We start from the raw sequence: 26,686 nt of genomic DNA, 5'->3' as shown, positions 1-26,686 counted from the left end.
TGCAGTGGGGGGCGGCTGCAGACGAGGGATGGAGCCCGGCTGACTCGCCTGTGTCTTTACATAAATCACTACAGGGGTTGAAACCCCTCAAGACAAAGGCAGCGCATTGTCTCTGCTCTCTGGAGACTGGAGAATTAGAAGCAGTGACATAAGCGTCTAGGGCTGGGGTGTGTGTGTGTGTGTGTGTGTGTGTGTGTGTGTGTGTGTGTGTGTGTGTGTGTGCGTGTGCGTGTGCGAGGACCCGAGAGAGGGTGGAGTACTAAAGCAGAGAGAAAATTGTGTGTAATTGATGAGTGTGTCTGAGTTGTAAGACAAAGCTGACCTCCGCTCTCATGAGACAGCACTCGCTGGGTCACACATCGAACTTACATACATGACCACAAACATGATGCCATTCAGACGTTGCCGATTCATATGCATACTAGTCGTGGGTATCAACACTTTCTGTGTTAAGTTTTACAAAAAAAAACTAAACAAAAAGACTGCCAAACGTTGAATATAGCAGAACATTTTAAAGCTTATTTATGTATTCTTTGACATGAATATGAAAATATACTATGAAACTATAACTAACTATTCACAAAGGTCTTATTTAGAGCTGAATGAAGGGTGAAGGGGTGACTCGTACTGAAGAACCAAGAGAGAATTATCACCTTGACTCTTCTGAGTTCTCTGGAGCATTGAAGCATTCTTCAGCTCATTGTTTTAGTCTAACAGCCTGTAACATCAAGGGCTTCTGCTTTAGTCTCACCTCCTTCATCAATGTTCTTTCCAGCACCAACGGTAGCAGGCAGCTGTTTTCATCTAGAACTGTGATAAACCAACTACTTGTCTGGCATCGAACAACATTAGACAAAGTCAGCAGCTCCCAGGTGATTGTAGTGAACATTGAGCAGCTAAGAGCCCGGTAGTTCCCTCAGGAGTTAGCGGAGACAGAAAATGAAGCTAAATGACAAGAATACTGGACTTAAATTCATCACATTATCAGAAATGGTAATCTGAAAGCACTGTTGCAGGGATTTCTGCTGGAGGCGTAAATAAGCAACTGTTAGCTAACATGCTTGTCATTCTAGCTCCAGGCTGACAATAGTTAAGATGATAATGTGTCTGTTGTGTTTACAGCTAGTTTCTGCTGCCCCCACATGGCAAATAAATCAATTCCTTAAGAATGATTAAACGGGTAGTTTGATATATTTCGCCAAATAAAGTTTATATTTACTAAACTAGGCATTGAAAAAGTTTATTGAAAAGTTGTGGTTCCCCAAAAATGCACTGTGACATCACCCCATCAGCCGATTTGAAGCCTCGAGTTTGGCACTTTGACTGTCGCCATCTTGGGTTGTTTTTTTTGGAACCAGAAGTGACCACATTTAGACGCTGAAACGTGCTGAATCTGACCGAGAACCCAAGGACACGCCCGCCCACCTACACCTGAAAGCTGACTGCACCCCGGGCCTGTCAATCAAACCAGGCACACCCCCAAATATACCTCTCTTTGAGGCCTAATATCTAATCAATTATGAAATAATTTTCAGAAAGACCACCAGAAACCACAGATCATGTGGAGGCAGAGGTTTTCTGGGCAGCCCCTAGTGGCCCTCAGTGGTAATGCACTTAAAGACACTTCCGTATTGTCTTCATTTTTCAGACCTAGAGACGATGACTGTCTATGGCCAAAACCTATTAAGTTCATACATCCTTATAAGCTACCCAACATTATTAGTTGGTTAGAGTGACATGAAGAATAAACAACACAAACTAATGAGCTGCAGTGTGAACTGAAAAAAGAATCAAAGAATCTGGTCGTTTCATTTAAAAGCAAAAGTTCAAAAAGCTAGTTCCCAGTGTACGGTAATTCTTTTTGTCTAAAACAGATGGTCTTTCCAATTACTGTCACATTGCCTGCAAAACTAATTACTCTCTCTCCAAGTTCTTCAAAGTTTGTTGGTAAAATTCCACTTGGATTCCCTCTGACTATCACCCAGTGCTCAAACCCTGCCTGCAATGGTATTTGTGCGATATTCCTGTGAGACACATTGTCAAGACTCTACTGCACACTGTTGGTTTTGATTGCATCTCAATGGGCTTCCATTTGGATTCAGTTCATTTTTAATCTTGTGAAGCCCTTGGTAAAGTACGGGTGTACCGCAGCACAAAAAGCTCTGGGCTAGTAAAAGCTCAATAAACTAATATCCTGACAGCACCATGAATAAAATTGCAAATGAATACCTTCCAGTGAGATTCTCACATGCAGTCTGCCACATAGGGATCAATTCAGGGTAGAGATTTCCTCTTCTATGTAACTTGATGTTCAGTGGTGGTATGTAGACTCATCCCTCCCTCTGACTCCTAAAACCATCCCACTATTTAACCAACAGTGTTCACGCAACATTAGATTTCACAGTTGTCAGTGCTGAGCACTACCTGAAATCCCTGTGAGACTTACAAGTAAAAAGGAGCTGCAGTTAGAGCTTGGCAGAGCATCCTAATGGAACAACCCACAAATATCATGCTCCAAACGGGTCATTAATGTGGCTCGAGCTGAAGCAAAGAGTAAAAACTGAAGTTAAAATATATCACCCTCAAACTGCAGAAGGATGTTAAATTCCTCCGCAACAAAGCTCTTGAAACGAACCGAATTTTCGGAGCACGAAATGGGGCTCACTACTTTGTCGACAGGCATTTAGGCATCTCCATACGAGGGGTGCCAGCGATGCCAGAAGGCTCTGTACATTAAATGACAGCCACAAACAGCTCCACACCCACTGCCTCGGCTCATCTCACCCCCTCTTTTCTCTCTTCCTGGCATATCTTCTCGTGTCATTAACAAGGTTTAGAACACCCTCATAAATACCGCTCATGCTCACAAAAAAAAAAAAAAAACACAACCACGACCACATTCGCAACCCTGAACTGCATGCCGTCACTTGCATCGCGCAAACACTTTCCCTGCATGTAATTAACATGGATTAGGGCACAGCGTGGTCTTATGCCACAAAGGCTTTATTAACCAAATCACAGTATCTGTGTGTGTGTGTGTGTGTGTGTGTGTGTGTGTGTGTGTGTGTGTGTGTGTGTGTGTGTGTGTGTGCGTGCGTGCGTTCAAAAAGACTGGCACTGACAGGAACGGCAGCATAGTGTACATCGGCGCGGCCAGGCTGCGTGGACGTGACATCAATCGGGCTAAAAGCGGGCAAGCTGCCTTTTGTGTGTGCTCACGCACACACATGCAACACACTTAATCGTACATACGAGAATAGACCTCTTTGTGTAATCCTGGCTGCAGTATAGAATTACATCGAAGAGAAAGGAGAGAAGAATGACAGACTTATCATTTCTTTTCTTTTCCAAATCATTTAATTCACCAATTAGAAGCCTTTCCATTTAGAGAGAACACAAGTAATGACATTTTATACTATCTCTCTCTTTTTTTTTTCTCTCTCTCTCCTTCTCACACACACACACACACACACACACACAGACTTTGTTATTAGCTCCTAATAGATGCAAAATATCAACATTTAAGCCGAGACAGTGCTTACTCCAGGCAACTAATTTAGTCGTGGCTTTCTCGTAAATGACTGCTTGTCCTTAATCACCCCTGAAAAAAAGCGACTCCCGAAGCAACAGGGGGTAGATATGCCACATTATGCCTTTCTCGCCCAGTTTAAATGACCTCCCACCACTCCTAACTGTATTACAACTTCATCCCCAAACATACTTCACCAATTACTGCCACACAAGGTCAAAAGGTGATGGAATACACAGACAAGTCATAAATCTCAAGGACAGTAATGACAACAGAGAAAAGGGCAAACACACACACACACACACACACACACACACACACACACACACACAAGCGAGCACACTCAATTTTGGCTGCAGCACACACCTAGAATTACACTCACAGTGGATAATTTTTTTTTTTAATAAAACAAGGCACAAAGAAGGGGGGGGGAGCGTGGACAAGCTCGAGGGGAAAAGGCTTCAAGGAATTATTTTTTGCCTGTTTTGTCACACAACCCTGAAGTGCCAGCGCTGATCATCTCTCGTCGGCGTAAAGTTCCGCAGCGACGGCTCTGCAGAGTGCAGAATGTGAGAAAACCAAAATAGCACTTCATTGTATCTCTGACAAAGAGCACAGGCAATTATGCCACGTTGCTGATTGCCCTATCCCCACCGACGCAGACGGCATTTCCTCTGCCCTCACGAAAGAGAGACGACTCTAAAAATCGGCGCTGCCACGCTGCAGTTACCACATCCAGAAGAGGATGTTGTTTTTTTGCGCATGGGGATGTTTTCTCCTGTGGTCATTAAACCCCGGCATGCATTTTACATCACTGCTGCAGTGTGGTAACTCATTATCCGTCTCCTTCGCCTTCATCTTTTCATACAGATCTCGTGTTTTCTCCGGAAACGTTGCTCTTCTTCGCTCGTTCCTTCTACCTATCCCCTCCCCCGCCCTCAAATCCCTCTTCATCACACTCCGTCAGCATCCCCGACCTCATCCGTCTATTTCTGGGTGTTCATCACGACCACCTGCAAACCCTCTAATTAGTTAACATCTGTGTCTGAGCCGCACCATCTCAAGCATGCATTCACCGACGCAATAAAAACGGGCGCGCGCGCAGCCGCACTCGGTGTGCGCGCCCAACCTACTGCGCTGTTCTTTTCTTATTCCTGGTGTCCCAATTCTTCAGTTGAACTCAAGTTGGAAGTTCAAGTTTCAAAACGTCACACACGCACACGCACGCGCACACACACACGCGCGCATACACACGCACGCACGCACTAGAAGGAAGAAGGCACTGATCTAAGGATCTAAAAATGTAGCTGGTTTTCTGCTAATGATTAGTCTAATCAAATCTCTTTCCAGTTGCACTCTAATTAGGAAAATTACCCTGCACTGCAGAGTTGAAAAATAAGACTGTTACTTAGTGTCAGTTCAGATTTTTATTGTTGTTCATGTTGGCCTCACTGCCGCATGCTGGGGGATCCAGATGATGATGACGATGGCAGCTTTTGGGGATTTTTAGGCACCACATTTATCCAAAGTGCACTCAAAGTAACTGACGTTAACTTTGTGTCTCTGCAGGGCTGCGCAGTAGTTACTCTTGCAGCGTCTGCAGTGTGGTCCTCAACTCCATCGAGCAGTACCACGCACACCTCCAGGGCTCCAAGCACCAGAACAAGTGAGTACGACGTCTTAACCTTTTAGAAGGACATAGATCATTTAATCAAATCCTCGCGAAGACAGACAAGAGCGTAACTTTCCGAAACAATCTGGCAACCACGCCGACCTCGTGCAGCGATTGGCGCGGTGTGCGGAGGAGTGCGAGTGGGCAGGACGTGAACTTCTCTCTCGCGGTCGACATGCCGTCAGGGTGTCGTGACGCAGCATTGGTTGTCATCGACTTTGGTACACGACATCGGACAAAACAACTCCCGGTGCCCATTTTCAGTCCCGACGCCATCACTGTTGTGCCAATATTCCACCGTCTACACTCAACATTGACGGAAATAAGACGAGCGGTGTGACAGCAGACTTTTCGCGTGTGAGCGCGGGCATTCGAAACGCTCCAAAAGCACAATTCTTTTCCTGTTCTGTCCCACAGAGATGACGCATCGAACGCATCAAGTTTCATTCTTCACTGTGATCACAGTCTGGAAACCCGGCTCGCGTGACGGTTTGCTCAGCCACTCCGATCAGCAACCGGCAATGATGTTAAAGTCAAGCGTTGGTTTCCAAACGTTGTTTCAGCAACGACATCGGTGGCAGAGCGCGACGAAGCCATACAAACAGTTGTGGCAAAGCAGCAAATATCAAAGAAAGTCAGCAATTTACAGACGTGGTTACGGCGTCTTCTTCACATTGGAAGAGGGTCTCTGTTCTTTACAGCTCGTGGTGGTCTTCGCCCAGTAGAATACAACCACTTCTTTAGCAATCCCCAGTGGAGCGTGGCCAGACTCGTATCTATTCGCAAAGTGAATTTAGGTCTGGTAATAAATGGAGGGGGGGGGGGGGGGGGGGACATGGAAACAAAGCTTAAATCAAATATTTACACGCATATGATTTGTACAGAAGAGGTATGTTTGGCCACGTCTGTCTGAACAGATTAAACGTTTCGAAAATGCGCAGGTTTAGATCCACCTCAATCACTTTGACGACAAAGAGAATGCAGCCAAAGCATTTGCACAGCTTTGACTGCAATCTGCTCATATGATGTACAGTGACACAGGGAGAAGGCTGATAGTTCAGCTGGGCAGAAACGCTCGCACAAAACAGTCGGTATTGATAAAATGTGCACAATATATGGGCTTTAAAATTGCACATTTGCAGTAAGGGAATATGTAGCGGACTGCAGCAGTACAATGGGAATGAATTTACTCATTATAATAAATGACAGCTGCAGTGAGATTTGGTCATTTTGATTGCTTATTCTAGAAAATGTAATCAAAGTCATTGTGGAGGGAAATTACATCCAGCAGCAGGAAGAGGCTGTGATGAGGAACAGTTACATTTCATGCATTTACCATGATATAGCTGCGAGGGAGGTTGTAGGCAGAGTAGCGGTGCGGGTCTCTGCGCATGTATGCGTCTCTCCATATTTAAAGTAACGTAATGGTAATTAAGTGGGCTGTGAATAGGGTATTTGTCAGATAAAAGAGTGCTTGAGGATATAATTGTTGCAGCGTTCTCTTTTTTTGTTGTTGTTGTTGTTTTTTTGTCTTTTTTTTTTTTCAAGAGAGTTGAGGCAGCTAAAATTTCTATATTTAACCACCCTAGAGCATAAACTTGTCTGGTCTGCGTACACCAAACTTCTGCAAACAAGTTAACTCTTAGAGAGTGGTGGGTGTAGTGAGGAAAAACAACAGCGAGAGAGGGTGGGGGAGGAGGAGACAGAAACGCAAAGTGAATAATAGGGTCGATTTACTCGGAGCCGAGGCTGAATTCGAAATTATTATGTCAACTGATCACGATAAAGTAGACGTAAAGATTTATGTAATTTATTACGAGAAACATCACGCACACTGTTTGCTAAACAGAGTACACAGCGAGTGGTATATATGGAGTACATACGGACTTTTCTGTACTCGGGTTGTGTAGTTAGTATCAACAAAGAAAGAAAAACAAAAATCCGCCAGCTGGGTGCTCGTGTAAAATGTATAGATAATAGGATCAATATTTTATTTCAAAACTACAAGGCATTTTATTTTATTTAAAGGAGCATTGTAGAATTTAGTAACAGACTGACTAAATTGCTGAGATGGATTTTTTTTTTTTTTTTTTTTTTACATGCAGTATTTAGTTTCTTTTAAAAGTGGTTGTTTAAAGATACGAATCTTGTGCTCTTCTATTGCCAGTGGCTGTCAGTCTTCATGATGTAAGTCTGGCATTGCAATAACACCCCCCCCCCCCCCTCCCCGATGCGTACTGACAGCTGGGCACACCCAACAGACATTTACCTTCAAACAAATGCTCTAAACACATTTCCTGACCCAGGCAGAATTATTTGACCCAAACATATCGCCGCGCAGTTCAGAGTTTTGGGCATTTTAGTGTCATCAGTCCATCTGAAAACCCTCTTTTGGGGGGCAGCTGGTTGGGACGCCACATGCAGCGCCGCGTTCGACCAGCGGCAATGCCGCCGAGCTGTCTGTGTGGAAGGAAGGTAAGACAGTACGAACTAAGTGGTGTCCATAATTGTGAGCTATGCTGCCATGAGGGTGGACAGAGTTGTACTTATCAGTGCACGGTTGGGTGAACGGTATAAACTGTGAATGTGGCTGTGCATGTGTATTATGATCCACGTTTAGCAAATAAATATATAAATTATGCAGGCCTTCGAGCAAAAGCGGAGTTCTTGAATTTTGTTTAGATACATTCCGCAGATTTTTGTGACACAAATGGGCTGCAATTTATTCTGAGCAGTATTAAGGTGCCTCACAGCTCTTCAACCAGCTGTGGAGGATAAAGCAGGACAATGTTTGAATCTTCAATCATTTACATAATGTGTTAAAAAATCCCCAGTATGTATGAGAGCTGACAAAGAAGCTAACGCTTAAAATGAAAAAAATAATAATTTTTAAATGAAAAAAAATCTGTGAGAACTGAAAAGGTATTTGACGTTCCACAGAGGCTGATGTGTTTTCTCCTTAACAGACGGCGACGTTTTGCTTTCGCAGTTTGTAAGTTGTCGCATTGGAAAGTTCCCAGCACAACGCCATAATGACTTTTGAGAATGATCGTATGAAACTGTAGCAATACACTTGGAAAGTGATTTTGTTGCCGAGAGGAAAATATGTTTTTTTTTTTTGGTATTGTGTCAAATTCCATTAACTGTTACATGCCACTAAGTAACATACTGAACACCTAATGCAAGTTCTTCACTCGCTCGAGAGTGAGTCAGCTAAACTCCTGAAAAGTGCGAGCGTTCAGTTGAATAATATGACCGCACAGAGCCTGTAAATCACGGGGGTGGGGGTGGGGGGGGGGGGATGGTGGCTCATAACTCTCTCCTTCTGTCAGATTTACTGTCCCAAAGCGGAAAAGAGGGCAGACGCACAGGAAGAGTCGTGTTTATGAGAGAGAACGAGGGAGTAAGCAAGTCTGATCGACACGAGAGAGACGGCGTGCACCACCGACAGCGACAGACAGATCAGACGACAGACGCAGAGAGACATAGAGACAGAGAGACGCGTCACGTTTTAGACAGAGGCAGGAGAGAGAGAAAAAAAAAAAGGATATAGAGATGGCAAAAGGCTGAGATGAAAGTGATGAGGAGAGACAGATGAACATGGAGAAATGTAGTAATACAGACAGAAGCCGGGATGTGTCGCAGATAGGAAGGTGCGAAGAGCAAAGGGAAAGAAAAACAAAATTGCGGCAGAGTAAATCACCTTAAGCTGAACTGAAAGGTGGAGGTACGGAGCCGACTCGGAGTGGACAATGAGCTGAGAACCAGCCGTTGCTGACAGCTGAGGGGCTTTAAGATAGAGAGGATGGATTCGCAGGGTGTCGACGGGTGAGAGAGGCCGAGGCACCGGGGAGATTTACAGGAAGAGTTGTGATAGGTCAACGGATACAAGGAGAGGAAGTCGCTCATCCACTCTATCAGACAGGCTTACGGGAAGCAGAGGAGGTCCGGTGGAGGCGTGGGCAGAACTGGGGCTTCAGTCATATTTCAAAGCGGGGAAATTTACTCGGGATTGTTCACGGGGGACGTCAACAGAAGGAGAAGATGCATTTCGGAGCGCACGGAGTGTTTTGGCGACATCTTAAGATGGATTTATGCTACCGCACACCGAGACATTTGGGGGCACTTCTGTGAATAATGAGGACTTTCAGATGTCATTTTAAATGTTAATAAGCAGTTTAATAATAAAATATGAACTTTGTTTGACCTGTTTTTTTTTTTTAAGTGGTACGGTGCTATGGATTGTGGATGTTTCCCTGAAGCAGTATCTGCAGGATCGCGCACTCACAGACGGCATGTATAACGCGTGAGAAACTCCATGAGATGCGACAACGCAACAGCTCTGATCCCTCGCGGACGTATTAACAATCACGTGCGGAAATTCTGAAGTCCATGAGATCGAACGCTGGTGCTGGAAATAAGTCTGGCCAGCTCCGTTGCACTGCCGTATCGATCCTCTGGGAAACAGAGAACAAGAGCGAAGGTTCCACCTCATCAACCTCACTTCCTCTGCCTTCGCCCAGTCACTCAGGCGCAACACAATACGGGTACATAAGTGTGTGTGTGTGTGTGTGTGTGTGTGTGTGTGTGTGTGTGTGTGTGTGTTCCAAACCACTTCAGGCTCCATCACTCGCTTCTCCTACACAGCATGCATTACGTTTTAGCCTTTGCACCATATTAAAGTATATGGATATATGATTGTAAAAAATGTCCTTGTACAGTGAAGCACACTGTACTGTGCTTCACATTGTGCAAAGCGTCTCACACACACACACACACACACACACACACACACGCACGGGCTGCAGCACAAATGACTGGCCACCTCTAAGGCAGTGCTTGTTTCGATATAAGAGGATGTGAGAACTGTGTGTGTGCTTTTTGTCGGTTAAGTCCATTCCCTTTAAGAACGAGCTGTGGTGCCGGAATGTGTTTTATATTTGTGTATAGTGTGTGTGTGTGTGTGTGTGTGTGTGTGTGTGTGTGTGTGTGTGTCCATGTGGATAAAAGTAGAAACGTAAGCGTACTTAAGGAAAAGAGGCTATTGAGATCGTTCCATTCATATCACTGGGTTGTTTACAGGCCGGACAAGACTTTGGCAAAGTTATGAGCAATCTTCCACCCTTATTTTTGAGCTTGTGTGTGTGTGTGCGTACACGTGTGGGTCGTATGCGTGTTCCTTCACACTCAGGATGAGCTTTGGCTTGTGTAAGGAGCTTTCGGAGGAGACGAAAGCGCAGCTGACAGCGGCAGGGAATTATCTCTCACCGAAGAAACATCCATGAAAAGTGCGCATGTGTCTACGTCTATTTGTGTATGCGCGCGAGTGTGCGTGCGCGCGTGAGCGTGAGGTTTGGCATTAGGAATGTGTCACCAGAAAACAACAAGGCATTTCTCTATTCTTTAAACAGCTGGATGCGTCTATCTGCCAGCTCACCTTATCTGTGCTGAGCATCTGCTTCACGCTCAGTCAGCTGCAGGTCATTTGAAAATGCTGCAGACTTCACACGGTCGCTCCAGACTGGCTGCTGTAATTGGACCTGAACCGGATGATAACAGCGGAGATATAACAAGATAAACCTGGCACAATATTTTCACAGTTTACAGTGTGTTGCAATTAAGCCAATGGCACTTAGCTGGCCATCAGACAGGGACACCAGTGGGCATACAGAACTGAAGCAGATTGATGAACATTAAATCCATGTGTTGATTTCTGACTCCAGTACTCTTAAAAAAAAAAAAAACGAATGGAAAGTGAAAATTAAAGACGCAGCATGAAGAGCTGAAGTGTTGTTGTTTTTTTGTTGTTGTTGCCCCGGCCCTACTGCCGTGTACAACTCTGACAAGTGTTCAGATGATGGCAGGATGCTCGCAGCAGTGACTGTAAGTCTGAGAGTAGGTAATATGAGATCAAGTTTTAAAAGTTATATTTAAGTCTGCGTCCAAGTAACAGTTTAGAGGCGGATAGTTGCACAATTCGGACGTGTCAGGGGAAGCAGCATGTACTTCGTGAAAAGTTTGTTTTTTTGCAATTACATCCGCCACGGAGGTTTCGTTTTCAGCAGTTTGTTTGTGTGTTTATTTGATTTTGTTCTTTGCCTGTTTGTCAGCAGGATTACAGAAAAACTGCCAGCACAATTTTAATGAAACTTGGAAGGGTGTTGCGTGGGCCAGGGAGGAACCCATTAAATGTTGGAGCTGATGTGAACCATGGGGCCGATCCGCTGATTATTTTACACTCTCATTAAAATTGCCAGATTGAGGCATTTGGCCTATTAGATGTCACACATGTTCATCTTTATTGTGGTGCAGCTAAACGTTTCTTCCTGTAAAAAAAAAAAAAAAAAAAAAAACGTGTTTTTTTTTCTTCTCCGCTTTCGCCATCCAGGAGATTGGTAGACAAGTTCAGTCGAGACAAAACATAGGATTGTCTAGAAATATGATGACTCCATTCACAGGCACCAGCAATCGTCTTGGAAACACATGCCAATATACAGTGGTTGCCGTGGCAGATTTGCACATGCAAGAGTGGACTAGGTAGGTAGGTAGGTAGGTAGGTAGTTAGTTACTTTATTAATCCCCAAGGGGAATTTTTTTCGCTACAGCAGCATACAGGAAGCAATAAGATAATAATAGAATAATAAAAAGCAATAAAATAGCAGTAAAAAAATATTAAATATAAAATTCACAGTATATACAGTACAGTATATATCTATATATATTATATACAAACAACCAAGAAACACAGACAACGGTGTTATTGTTGTGTGATGGATTTTGCCAGGAGGTGAGCTATTGTACAGAATTATTGCGGTCGGCAGGAATGATCTCCTGTATCTGTCCTTGTGACTATTGGCCTTCGAGAAGGTCGACTTTCCCAGAGCCCGTGATATTCTGCGGTTTTCTTTCATCATTTTGCAGTTTGTTGGCATGGAAGTAAACAACAATTCAATACGCCAACAGCTCGATATGTTATGCGGCTCTGTAGCCCTTGTGCTTCTATTAGTGAATATAGTTATATAGTAACAGTTTTGTACTTCATCGTCATAATTCTTAAACAGTAAACGTATGTAAATATATTGCTTAATTTGCAATTTCCACATAAAAGATATGACATGAACATGGTAAAAAAAAATGCACGTCGTGGGGTCCTTAAAACATTTACCGGCCTGCTGGTTTATCAGTATATGTCCCTATTATTAATATTCAGTGTTTTGAACCAGAACAAGTGGTGTGAGAGTACACAGTCATCGCTCAGAGTATCCTCAAGGCTATGATGGCTTTTATGCAACCATTACCAGCAATTTTATGCTGCCTGAGGAGTCTTTAGCAACGTATACAGACGTTCACTTGTTGTTGTTTTTTTAATGCATAAAACAAGAGAGGACACTAATTAGCTACTTGGAATCCACAAGCAAGAACGAAGCAGTAAAGTGCAGTTTACTTGATGTGAAGTGTCAGCGTGGTTACACCGTGCATCTCTGACCGATGACGATGCGCGACTTTAACTACCTGTATGATATTATTCATGTTCACATTCCTTGCATGGCCTTTTCCTTCTTGGGTGCTTTTTTTGTTTTTTTCGTGAGACAATTTGGACCTCTGGCCTGCTTTATGTGTGTTTATGTGCATGGCGTGTAATTGTGTATGATGATGTCGATGCTGACGTTAGCGCGGGCCCCGGGCTATGATGATGTTTGTCCGGGACAATCCATTTAGCCTACTCACCCTGGAAATTATTCAGCATCAGTATCACAGAGAACGCATGCACACAAACTACGAAAACATATTAATGCGCAGAAGGGCTCAGAAGGAGAGAGACGGCGAGAGAGGGCGACAGATTACGGTGCTTAGTGTAAAGTAACTCTGAATGCAAATGGTTGAGCTATCGACCTGCTAATAGGCCAGGCTTGCTGCATGCATGTGTCATGGCCCGTGTGTGTGTGTGTGTGTTGAAGTGTAACAGAGGAAGTATGTAAGCGGAGAACTACCCGACAGCAGTCCTGAATTAACCTTTCACCTTGCCTCAAGCAGAGTGAGAGGACACACACACACACACACACACACACACACACACACACACACACACACACAGGCTCATGCCTAAGGCTCTCCTCATCTCCCCAAAGGCACTCGTCCTTGTCTTCCCTCACACCTTCTTTAAAAAAAAAAGAAATCACACAAACAGACAAGCCTAGCGTGTGTACGCGCACACGCACATTGCCCTAAGCATTGCTGTCTGTGATGTTAATAAGGTGAGGGCAGTGAGGGGATGAAGAGGGGGCCTGAATCATGACTCACATCTCTGCTCCCTTGGCAACTGCCGCCGCTGAACTGTTTACCTGGCGCGCACCCACACACACACGCACACACACACACGCGCACACACACACACACACCGTGGCAACACAGCGTGCCAAGGTGACCTTCTCATCTTCTCTAACACCTCCCTCGGACACAGAGGCAGTTGCACTCTCTCTGCCCCCTCTCTGACACACACACACACACACACACACTAATATATCTTACATCCCACATGTGTGGAGAGATTATTGGATTAGTCTATTAACAACCCCATTCACAGACCGTGACCTTTACTTTTACGCCAACCCCTCCTTCACCTTGTACCCTCCTCCTACATTCCTTGGCTCTGCCGTCCCGCCTGCCCTCGGCCTGTTATTTCTCACCTTCCTCCTCCTCGCTCAGACACTGGCCTCGTTCCGATTCTTAACTCTGCAATGCACATAGCCTACTAATAATAGCATTTATGTAAGCTATATCTGCTGAAGACTGTGTGAGGTGTTACTAGGGGTGGGCGATATAGGCCCTAAAATAATATCACACTATATCTGGTTGGTTTTTTTTTTGCGCCAACGATATTCTAGACGATATTGTAATGACACGCAGTTTCAACACGTGTGTTATAGATTCATGTCATGAACGTGTAGCATTGTGCTTTCATATATTCTTTTAAATCCAGACAAAAATGAACTCTTCGTTCTTCAGTTTGTCAACAACATCTCAAAAGTGAGATTCAGACGCTGCGTACAGCGCTGAGGGGGTTTGGAGGCGCAGGACGACGACTGCGATCGCTCGACGAGCTCATATCTTGGACCGTGTTGTTGCCATAGAAACAGGCCAGTCAGGAGACCTCTTCAAAACAATACGACAAGTGACGGTGCAACTTAACGACAGCCGCAATCAATACAGAGCCAAATCTAAATGCATTCAATTTTTCTTCTGCCACTATGAAGGCTTCCCTCTGCTTTTACAAAGTCCGAAAAGTTTTGGCAAATTCAGTGATGAAAAACAAAAAAAATGACTCAAGAGTTTTAATTATTAAAGTATTTGGTCGTTCATGAAGCAGAAATAACATTTTGCTACTTGAAACTCGAGAAATGGGAATATTTCCTACATTTGCTCTGGAGAAGATCAAACGGTGAAAAAAAAAACCTCAAAAAACTACATCTGTGTGTTTTTCTTAATTTCTAAACTATCCAGTATCTCGAGAAAAAGGCGAAAAGTTTAGACTTGGGGTGGGGGAAAAGAAGGAAAGGAAAAAAATATCATCCTCAGGTTGAACTGCTCATCAGAGCAGCAACAATTATTCAATAAATCAAAACATGAAGATTATGAGATTGAATTATTTATTGAATAAACAAAGAGTTAATCAGCTGAATCAACTGTTTTGAGCGATTATTTTTTTTCCCAAATTGGCCATAAAGAATAAATGCTGAAAAAACTAAAATCCTTTTCTGGCTGCAGCCTTTTAAACAGGGCAGTTTGTGGCTTTTCTCTGTTTTAGATCAACACCAATATATTTGGGATTTAAGCTGTTTGCTGGTGAAAAAAAATAATAAAATAAAAAAAAGTTGTACGTGCCCCATCTGGAACACTGAAGGGCCTTTTTCCATTATTTCATAAAGATTTTCAGGGGTCACAGAAAACCTCGAAACTAAACAATCAAATAATCAATGAATTGAAAATAATCATTAGTTGCAGCTCTACTTTTATTTGAGTCTTTTTTTTTTTTTTTTTTTTAATCACCCAAAGGAACACACCGTGCTTTCAGTAGCAATATAATGCATTGTGTCTTTCACATTTAAAGGATACAGAACGCACTCGTTTGGATTCAACAGCGGGACCAAGTTCTGCCGCACGGCTCTCCGTTGCCTTTCTTTGACCTTTCTTTCTGCCCCGCACCGTTTGCACTCGGCCGCTCTGACCTCGCCGCCCCCTCCGGCCCTCTCCTCGCCGCTACCTGTCCCCTCCCAGAGAACAACGCGAGCGATCGGAGTCCCGGCCTCCCGCTCCTCGCCGAGCCCGACGTGCTTGATGAGTCCTGACAGATCAGACAGGGTGTAGAGGCCACTGTTTTAACAGCTATTACCGGGATAGGCGCTGACAGCTGGGGTGCCTGTGCATCCTCCCTCTTTCCCGTCACTGCATTCGAAGACTGTGTGTGTGTGTGTGCGTGTGTTTGTGCGTGTGCGTGCGTGTGCGTGTGCGTGCGTGTTGGACGGACAGCGCTCCCATTAGCAGTGAAGAAGAAATGGCTTTGCGATGAAAACGGTGGAATCTGTTGTGCTGTTGGGGGGACGGCGTTTTCATTTCAGGCTCAGGACGACGGCCTCGTTCGGAGGCAAAACTTCTTCTTTTTTTTTCTTTTTTTTTACTTCACCCGTGTCCGATTCTGTTCGTTTCTCCACTGAGCTAAAGGCGGGGGGGGGGGGGGGTATTTCAAAACTACGTCGTGAAAGTAAAACTGAGCACTTCACACTGACACGACGAACAATTATATCAAAAAACAATGACGAGGTGTTGTGCGCTACTGTCGAGATGCTGATATAATACCATCGTCTCAGTATTTCAAAAGATCTGAGTCCTTTAAACACCCGCGCACTAAAAAAAAAAAAAAAAAAAAAAAAAAAAGTGCTTACTCGGTTAGGTGTGTGTTGCTTAGCATGATCTTCAATCCAGCTTATCTCTTTGTTTTAATTAAATGTTTGCCTCTGCAGCTGCTTTGTTTCACGGTGATAAAGCTACAGAATGCCGCCGCAGCGCCCGTCATCATGAAAAACAATCAGCGGTTCGAGATAAAGGCCAAATCCACAGTAATTACTGCACCTTAAACATGAGGCTTTATGCTCATATCGTCCTCCTTTTGTTGGAATTTGGGGCGCAGCCGGATTGACGGCGTAACAGACGGGTGTAATTATGAGAAGATTGTGAAACAGGATTATCGGTTAATGCTTCACGTATAGTACAGCTGTCATTCCTGGCAAAGCTGATAATAGAAAATAATAACGGCAATGCGAGGTTAGCGCGGTGTTACGTCACCAATGCCGACTTTGTTTATTTTTTTTGCATGGCTACGCCGTATTAAGAATGGGTTGAGACGTGGACTTGCAGGTAAATGAGATTACATCTCCGGGACCCAAAGACATCACAGACGCTGAATACCTGTCTCCCCAGAGGGCTCGACGTTCCCTGCGGTTGAAGAGCGCTGTCTTGTCGGATCCGCCGATGTCGGCGACGGAACGAGACTAACAAATTCTTTCCTGTGTTTTTTGTTTTCAGCCTGAAGCAACACCAGCAGTAAGCCACCGGGACAGGCCACTCTGGAAAGAAGAAGAGTTGAAGACATATTATTGGAGTAAACAACTTTAGAAAAGAGGACTTGTGTCAGAAACTGAGGAGAAAGCAGTGCAGAGTAACTTCAGTGTGTGTGTGTGCGTGTGTGCGCGTGTGTGTGCGCGTGTGTGTGTGTGTGTGTGTGCACGTGTGTGCACGTGTGCGTGCGCGTGTGCGTGCGTGCGTGCGCACCCACGCGCGCATCAGCAGCACACGCGTGCGGGGTCGTTGTGAGCGTGTTAATTTCTACCTTTTGATCGAAAAATATATCTTTGAGATTTATTCAGCGCCTTGTGTTTGACGAGCGCTCGACACCGGCGGCCGGTCGGGGCGACCCGCGGCCGCGCGTCGCCGCGCGACTCCAGCGTGAAACCACAATCCTAGAAATTGAACTGATGTCAGTGCGTTGCCCAGAGCGGTAATAACCATTACAAAGATCTTCACAGAGCAGCAGTAACAATAACTCTGGAACTAGCAGTCCCCCCCCCCCCCCCCCCCCCCCAAGTGCTCTGACAGCGATGCGAGTCCGACGACATGCGGAAGCAGGAGACTGCGTTTGATCGCTGTCAGACCGCTTGAGACTTAACTCAGGCCCAAACTTTTAAATCCAAGGACAACAAAACTCCCATTGACCTCAGCCATATCAGATTGCATGAATCTCCATAACTTCAAAAAAAAAAAAAAAAAGCTTTTTTTTTTTTTAGCGTGAATCTAGTGTTGTCTAGCGGATCGATCTCTTTTCAAACGGCGGATGTGATATTTTGAAGACCCATCTTCACGTATTCCATATAATCGAAAACCAGGGGATGAAAAGACAGCGTGGAGCAACAAAGAGACTTTCAACCTCTCGCCCTGAAGAGGGTCTGCGCAACCTTGCGATTCTTCGTCTACTGTTGAAAACATTCCCACAGCATTAAATACTGATGTCAGATGAAGTCCAGAGGTGACAAAAATGATCTCTGCGGAGATGGGAGACGTGTTAATAATATAATATTTTTTTATTTTTCTGTTGTTAACAGCCAGAGGGAAGAAAAAAAAAAAAAAAAAAAAAAACCTCACCATGTAGCAGCCAATGTACAATGCAGCTGGGGGGGGGGAGGTGGGGGTGGTTTCGATTCAATGCATGCAAAGATGTAAAAGACCGCCATTCACTTGCCTTTTTGAAACCTGTGTCGCGCGTTTCGGCAATAGCGCTGCTTTCTAGTGATAGCTTTGTAACGCATTACTGCACACCGCTTGTAAGTGAACAAAAGAGGCCGCCTTTTAGTGCTGAATCGGCTTCTTCTTTAACATCCTATTCGTAAAAACAAAAAAAAGTTGAAAACCTTTGGATAAGTATAAAAGAGCCGTCGCCGAGGCTTTAACCACCTCTGTCTGTAGCGTCTTCAGAGTGTCTGTGAAGTGACTTTCAACAACGAAGAGAGAGAGAAGAGACGACACGCTCCGCTTTCCTGTGCTGGCACTGAGATTGACCCCGAGCAACGTTTCTCTTTAAGATGGAGGGAAAAAAAAAAAGAAAAGAAAGAAAGAAAGACTGAAAAACACTCGTCGCTAATCTCTTGTTTTTATTTCTCTGTAAACGCATTAAAGTTATTTATTTTCTGCTTTTGTCCATTTCACGGCGAAGAGGGTGAACTCCACGTGACCCGGTGAGAGGCTGGTTTTTTTGGGGTTTTTTTTTCCTCCTGCGGACCTACTGAGGAGTAACGACTTTTATGCAATGTAATATTATATCGCACAACCGTACAAGAAGGTGGGTTTTTGTAATAGTTTAACGAAGCAAAAAACAAACAAATACGCGTTTCGCGTAAATAGGCAGCAGCTGCGGGTGACGTCGTCGTTGTTTTACGCAGCTATTTTTTTAAAATATTATTATTATTATTTTTGAAATGTCATATCAACAACCACAAAAAGTTAAATGTGGCTTCTTTTTTTTTTTCCCAACATGCATCATGACTCTTTTGATGACATTTACACTGACTCCCTTCCTCTCCAACACCGGTGTACTCAAACCGTGCGTGTGTGTGTGTGTGTGTGTGTGTGTGTGTGTGTGTGTGTGTGTGTGTGTGTGTGTGTGTGTGTGTGTGTGTGTGTGTGTGTGTGTGTGGATATCACAGCCCTGCAGAGGATGACTGCGCCACGAGTCACATATTTCAGCAGATGTTACATAATACAAGAGATTGTACACGGGGGGGGGGAGGAACTGCGCGACGTGACGCTTGCGGGTGGGCGTCTCCGTGCGTGGAGCTTCGTCAACTTTGAGCACATTTGTAAACGCACCCCGATGATTAACACAATGAAGATGACGACCGGATCTATTTTCTCTCGCAAAATCCAGACGCGCGTGCTTGAATCCCATTCCGGCGACGACTCGCGATTTATTCACGCGGAAAAAGTAGGAAGCGTTTGTGAGAGGGGAAAGGGTCGGGGAGGACTTGGCGCGTTGTTCTGCGACTCGTGTCAGACCAAAAAAAAAAAAAAAAAAAGCAGATGAAAAGATTTTAAGATTTAAAACAAACAAAAGAGAAAAAAAAAAAAAAAGAAGTAGGAAGCAAGGCAGTTTGTCGGGATCAAACGACTCGCTTCAAAGCTTCTCTGCGGCGTCTCCATTGTGAAGCTGATGGGTTTTTTTTGCCGGTTGTGCTCGGAGCACCTCCACAAACACACACAGGGAAACCTTCCTGAAACTGTTGCTTCAACAGACGAGCCTCGTAGCGCCCCCCCCCCACCAAGAGGCGTCCCGGATCAGACCGAGCTGCGAGCGATCTCCGGGAACGGAAGCAAAAGGTGCGCGTCGCCCCGTCTTGTAATTTCCTGGAATTGAACCCGAACTTGTTCGCAGCCGCCGCAGTTACTGCGCCGTCCTTCGCAAATAACAAAGTCCGACAGGGAGGAAGCGGCGGCGGGAGCGGGGGGGGGGGGGGGGGGGAGAGGGGGGAGAGAGGGGGGAGTCGGTGCGGCTCCGAGCGGCTCGCTTTGTGGTCGGCAGGAGACGAGCTCGATGAAACACGAGAGTTGGTACGGTGTCATTTCCACCGCACCGCCGGACCTCTGCGTGCCGGAAGGCGGCGGGGGCGGTGGGGGGGGGGGGGGGGGGGGGGAGGAGTACCGGGTCCACCGCTCCACTTGGCCCTCGGTAGGGGCAACGCTATCTCGGCCCATCCGTGTTCACGACCCCCCCGCGACTGTGCCCCCCCCCCCCCCCCCCCCTCGGGAGTGATGGAGAGCCACAGAGCCGCCGGATTGGATGTCGCCGTTTCCTCCGTGTGACACACACCCCCCTCCCCCTCCCCCCCGTACAACGCCGTCATTATGAGACGCGTTTTGTCGAAAATGTCACGGCAGAGGTACGGAGTTGACATTTAAAAAAAAAAAAAGGCGCGCGTGGCACCGGGACCTCCCAAAATGGGAAATCTCTCATAGAGCGGGGGGTGGAGGGGGGGGGGGGGTCTCATTACTGTACAGTACCGTCTCTTTACGAGTGTGCAGCAGTTGTAAACACTGAGTCACAGCTCCTAAACGAACAAACCAGGAACGACTTTCAGGGGACGCCGCCGTTAAGAGCTTCGCTGTCAAAAGTCACCGTCGCCGTATTGACGTTTTTTTGTTGTTGTTGTTTTTTTAGCCCCAAACTGTGACAGGTTGTTTGTGTACGAGAACGTTAAAGCGCGCCAGCATTCGCGTCATCCCGCGACGTGTGAGCGGGCAGAGCTGTTTTGGGCATATTTACGCACGTATGTAAACGTGCGCACGTCTGCGCGTTTCAGATTTATGCGAGTGTTTTGGGGGAAACGGCGTATCGCAGTGCGCGCGCGCGCCTCTAAAAAAAAAAAAAAAAAAAAAATGTCATTACGAGATGCGCTCTCTGTCTGAAATCTATTTCATAGGGAGACTTTTATGACAAATCAATCTCGTTCGATCAAAGGGAGATAAAAAAAAAAAAAAACATTTCGGTCCCACGCCGATACCCGAGCTCCTCCAAACTAGGCCCGCGGGCGCGGCGGCATTTGGCCTAATACCGTATGTATCTGGGGCCTCCGCCTCGGGAGGGGGACGGACGGTGCAATAAGTCGGTCTGTCAGCTGACGGCTCCGTCTGATGGTTCCCCCCCCCTGTGACTGCTGTCATCTCAACATCCTGCTCCCATCAAGCCTGCCGAGCGAACCCGAACCGGGGACCTAAATCTGTAACCGGCGTGTAGAGACAGACACACACACACACACGCACGCACACACACACACACGCACACACACACACACGCACACACGCGCAGGCAGCTTCTCCGCAGCTGAAATTAGGTTGTCAAAGCATACGGGCAGCCAGTCAGGTGCTTTGTTTTCCTGTCAACCAACCATCCTTTCATGTCCATTTTGTAGTAAATGAAGAATCAATAGCCCGTGAGGCTTAAAGACGACTACGTACCGGGGAGGAGGGGAGGGGGGGGAGAGGGGGGGGCAAATGAGAAGCGCGCACCCGAAGGACGCCGATCAAACCGACGCCGGAAACGCGCCGCGAAGCCGCCGGCGCGTTTGCGAAGACGTGGCGGTTCGAGTCTTTTAATCTCTCGGGAGCCGCCTCGCCACTCTGCGCCGTGCGTCTTAATCTCCTCGGCTGGAAGCAGCCGCTCCATTTACAGTCTCAATCGCGTCGTGGGGGAACAGCGTCAAATCGGCACCGCATTCAGGAGTCGAACCGAAACGAGGATGCACACCGACACCTTTAAGTACACTTCATTTTGTCGATTTTTTTTTTTTTTTTTCTCGCGTTAACACACTAAATACTAAACAAGTCGAGAAACAATTGGCTTGTGTTGTCAAAACTGGGACAAAGACAAAACTCAGTAGCGTGTAGGTGGTTTAAGAGAGGGAACAGTATGTCTGTGTTTTTTTTATATATATATATATATATATATATATATATATACCTGGTCCAAATTAAACAAGCAGTGAATAACTTTGAGTTAAAGTGCCGAGTTTCAGGTTATACAGTGTTCACGGGGGGATGGACGTTCTTTATGGGCGAACGAGATGAATTGTAGACCTTTTTTGATACGCTTTATTATTTTTATTCTGCCATTTTCCATTCATCTAAAATTCCACCCGCCTTCCTCTAATCTGCCCCACCTGCAGTCGTTGGCCAACCTCCCAGTCGGCGCGCAGACTCCCCCCCCCGTCGGCCAGTCCCGGCTGCCGGATTATCAAAGTCGCAACCCCGCGCGCCGTGGAGTTGGAATTTGCATTTGTTTGTTTATTGTGTTTGTGTTGTCGAGATTTCTGCTCCGCCTACCTGTTCGTCTGATTATTATTTTTTTTGTGTGTATAAACAGATCCTTCAAAGGTAAAACGTAAAGCTGGCTTCAGTCCGTTTTCCTCAAGACGATAACCCAAGTTGCAAAGACGACCGCTGCATGACTAGGATCGCAATATATCTTAACAACCGATTAAACACAAACTCCCGAGGCCCGGTAGGGCGCCGGTCCGGAGTCACTTCTGATCGTTTTCCTTTTATATCAGCAAGAAAGAGGAAAAATCTGCGTTTATTTTCTCTCTCCATCCGCCCGATTGCCAGTCAGCACCAGTCTGCATTGAACCTAATCTCCGGAGCATAACGTCCATGACAAATTCAATAAAAATAAACAGTTAAAGTGACTCGCCGAAGCCCTATGCCGTTCGGTTAATGCATCGAAAGCCTTAAAAGTTGCATGAAATCATTATTTAAAACACAGAAGTGGATGAAACCTCCCCTCACAACCCGTCTCCTCTGTAAAGCAGAGTATCTATGGGTCTTGACCTTAATCAGGCACTGTTGTATAAGTGAACCTGATGAGATGGAGTATAATGGAAAGCCATTAGAACACTAAAACGCACTTAGCCTTCGTTAGAGGAGCAAAAAAAAAAAAAAAGTGGGAAGTGACTACGCAGCGAGCAGACTCATCTTTTGTGCCGGTGAATGTAAAAAGGCCCGGGAGTTAACTGGGTTGAGCTCCTCGCGAGGAGCGACGTATAATCCTTTTTAGGTCACAAACCAGAGGGCGGCTGTCGTCGCGATCGCTGCGGGACGGAAAAGAAACACTGCAAAGGGTTTTTGAATAGGCTGCTAATATTTCAGATTCCCCCCCCCCCCCTCCTCCCCCGGGTGGATGATGTCATTTGTCCTAAAAAAAAAAAAATAATCTGCCGCTGTTGACACTCGCGCGAAGGCTTTTGACAGTTTGCACGAGGGAGTCGCGAGCGTCACTCCGTCAAAACAAACCAAAACGAGAACGCTTGTGTTCCGGCGGCAATCGCTGAAAGTGACACTAAGCTCGCCTTGAGAACTCAACGGGAGGACTGTTTGCGTGAGGGCGAGCTTACGGACCGACAAACATCCAACGCCGCTGTCATCACAAAAACGCGCGCGCTCAATTCCACGACGGGCGGCGTCTTTCTGAGTAGAAGATCCTCTCGATTTAGAGGCGACTAAATTTGAACGCGTCAGCCCGCGGACGTCGCGGTTACCTCGACCGTCCGGAGCTCTGACCTTTCGATAACAGCTGCAATAACACCAGCGTTGGAGCCGAATCGCACGGGTGGCGGATTTTAAATTCTCCGCGACGACCGCAGCGATGGTGAAACGGCCGCTCTGCATTAAAATACCTCCGTCGTAAACACGCCCCCCCCCCCCCCCCCCAAAAAAAAAAAATTGACCTCTCACTCCAGATTCACGTCGCGCGGTTGCGGGAGATCGCGTCGCGGCTGCGTACGTGGCGGGCGGTGGAGCGACGCCCCCGGTGGGGGAGGGGGGTGGGATGCGGCGGCGGGACGGGGGACGGGCGGAGGACCCGTTGGCGACTGGAGCGCGAGAGGGGGAAACGGAAAGCGTGCTTTCGCGTTTCAGTTTCGGGCCCGCGCAGGCCGGTTTTCTATTAGATGTCGGATGATGACACGCTTCACACCCTGCACACTGCAGATATCACTCGGCGTAGCCCTCCCCTCCCTCCCTCCCCACCTCCCCCTCACCTTCTCCATCTGGCTACCGCCTCGTCTCAAGTTGACCCCCTTCCCACCCCATGATGCATCGTCTATTCCTCCGTCGGCGTGTCTTCGTCTCCTACGCTGCAGCTCAGCCAGGTATGTTAATGAAGTTAATCGGATTGTCGCCTGAAGGGGGCGGGGGGCGGGGGTGGGGAATGGGGGGGGGGGGGGGGGGGGCAAAACTTTCAAAGTCCCCAGTTAATTTTGCTGTAATTCAATCAGCAGTCTTCCTGCGTAGCGTGTCTGTGCGTGCGTGTGCGTGTGCGTGTGCGTGTGGACGGGACCGGCGTCAATGTTTGCGTCTCCGCATTGGGATCGCACTTTCCCTTCCCGAGCCACATTACCGGCGGTCGGGCAGAAATTAGCTATAATCGTATTAGGCGCTCTCCCTCCGTCGTCTGCCGCGAGCAGAAATGTGGGACGGAATTAGCAGGAAGTCGTCCCCCCCCCCCCCCCCCCCCCCCCTCCAACCCCCTCCCGGTTATCTCGCGGCTGTGATCAACTCTGCTGACAAACACGGCAGCTTAAGTGTTGACAAAGACCACTCTTTAAGGTCGCGCGAGTGCTGCGAGTGCTAATATTTAATGCCACCGAGCCGCTGATCGAGATGTTTCAAAAAAAAAAAAAAAAAAAAAAAAAAATCTCTGAGGCGACGACCTTTTTTTCTTGGCTCGTCGCCGTGTACGCTCAAGCGACGACACGGACCAGGCGGTTTGTGGCGAGACGCCGGCATAAGCTCCGCCATGCTGCAATGCTTTGTTGGGATGCGGGTGGGGGCGGGGGGGGTGATCCTCATTCCTGAGGATCATTGGTCCCAGAAATCGTTGGTCCCAGAAATCATTGGGCCCAGAAAAATAAAATAAAAAAAAGGCAACACATCCACACGGCATACCATTGTCTCCCTGTGGTCTTTCACCCCCGAGGTTCGCCGTGTGCCGCACGTTTTAGAAACACTGGCAGGCCTTTCCATATTTACTCTCCCCTGACAGTGACCTTGCAGCGCCGTCTCCACACCGTCTCCTCCTACGTCTGAATGCCAGCGCTGTCAATCAAACCAGCTCCTCACCTCCCTCCCCCCCCCCCCGGTGCCACCTTAGGGACTCTTCTAATGAGGAGCATGTTGGCATTATGGGACATAATGCTGGCTGTAAGACCGTCCAAACAGGGGCAGCCGTTGCAGTGTGTGCAGAGAGGAAATAGAGACGCATAGCAACTGTATTCCAATTGTTCAGTGGTTAAGCGAGAGTTTCAGGGCTCTTCAATGTTTTCAAACAATCCCTTATTTTGAGAGATGTTAATGTTTTTCTACAGAACCTTATCAATGAAATGGAAGGAATCCTCTCTAATAATAAAAGTCTAAATTGAGTTTATAACTGGCAATATTTTTCCCAGACTTTTATTTGAATTAGATAACAAATCTGACTAAACCCGACTCTTGACAGCCGACAGCTTGACAGGCACGTCAATGGACGTGTTTTGTACCTGTACCCAAAAAACTATTGAGGTTCTATATCGGTCCACTGCAGGTAAAACTTTACCCCATCTGTCCATTTCTTAACTTTGTTTAATTTATTGTCACTTTGTCCTCGTTTAAGACTCAGTTACTGTTGCCAACAGTTCTTTGGAGAAACTTGGCATGGGTGCGTTCGTTGGTCTGCAGCGACAAACGGTAAGATGGAAGTGCCAGCTGTTTGCATTCCAGGCGTACAGAAGAACGAGGTTCCTGAGAATTAGTGGTCGCTGCTATTCTCAAACACACACACACTGAGACAAGCAATCAAAGAGGATTTCCTGCTGCAGTGTCAAACCTGGTTTCCATTTTTCCTGATCCTTCTACACCCTCAAACAAGTACAGACACGTGACTCATGCATGCTCTCACACCCACACACACACACTACAAACTGAATCTTAAGGTGGTCGATCAAACATTTCATTTTCCTCCAGTGCTGACAAAGGCCTCTCACCAGTGAACAGAGACAAGCCGCTTTTATCGACTGGCGTCCGGAGGGCCCCGGCAGCTATTATAGCAGCAATGAGTGACTGGCCCAGTCAATAGACTTTCTATTAGTGGACTGCTCCCTCAGCTCCACGCCAGCACACACATTGAGCTGCAGAGAGAGAGAGAGAGAGGAGGGAAGAGAGACTTGGGAGCTCTATGAAGGTCAGGAAGGAGCAGTAAACCCCTTGAGGGAAATGCATTGTGGGAGCAAATGAGTGCGAGGGAGAGGACCAGGAGGAGATCAGTATGAGGAATAAATAGGCTTCGATATCAGAGATATGACGCGAGCAACTGCTAAATACATGGACAAGCCCCCGCTCATCACACACGCATGTAAAAACACGAAGATTACTCTGTGATTGACACATTAGTGAAGGATAAATTCTCATCCACCCACAAAGTCATGTTTATAGCACTCTTAACACAGCAACGACTAACCTTATCTCTTATATATATATATATATATATATATAGTGCACAGTATGTGAATGTGATGGCAAGGCTTCAGTGACCTTGGTCCTGCCTGCCCGAGGCAGATTTAGACTGAGCTGCGAGGAACTCACGCTGCTCCGCTCTAACAGAGGGAGTAATAGCCGAGGCAAACACCCTCATTCATCTCTGAGCATCTCGCATAATACTACTTATCATTAATGATGCTACACTGCTTAAACAGACGAAGATTAATCTGACAGCAAAGGAGAGAGTTAGTCAAACAGAAAAACAGCAAGGAGTGACTCAGTCTTTTGACTTGCACTCCATTCAGTGGTATTCAAGGTGGGTTTTCTTTCTTGTTGTGTTTAACAATTCAAGCAGTGAGGTTTCAGTCCATGCGGAGATC

The 26,686-nt window shown here is 46.4% G+C and overlaps 1 protein-coding gene across 1 annotated transcript in view; it reads left to right on the top strand.

The window, feature by feature from the left end:
- Nucleotides 1–18,437, top strand: part of LOC138195357 (zinc finger matrin-type protein 4) — a 55,313-nt gene extending 36,876 nt beyond the window's left edge. Inside the window, exons 6-7 of the mRNA XM_069144693.1 lie at nucleotides 5,099–5,195; nucleotides 16,782–18,437. Of these exons, the coding sequence (XP_069000794.1) occupies nucleotides 5,099–5,195; nucleotides 16,782–16,803 (119 nt within the window). The 3' untranslated portion in view covers nucleotides 16,804–18,437. The remainder of the gene's footprint in view (nucleotides 1–5,098; nucleotides 5,196–16,781) is intronic.
- The last annotated feature ends 8,249 nt before the right edge of the window (nucleotides 18,438–26,686 follow it).

Source organism: Embiotoca jacksoni, unplaced genomic scaffold (genome assembly GCF_022577435.1).
Source record: "Embiotoca jacksoni isolate LCO1_2020_lvr unplaced genomic scaffold, fEmbJac1.0.p SCAF_12, whole genome shotgun sequence".
Lineage (NCBI taxonomy): Eukaryota > Metazoa > Chordata > Actinopteri > Embiotocidae > Embiotoca > Embiotoca jacksoni.
This window is presented reverse-complemented; position numbering and strand designations above follow the sequence as displayed.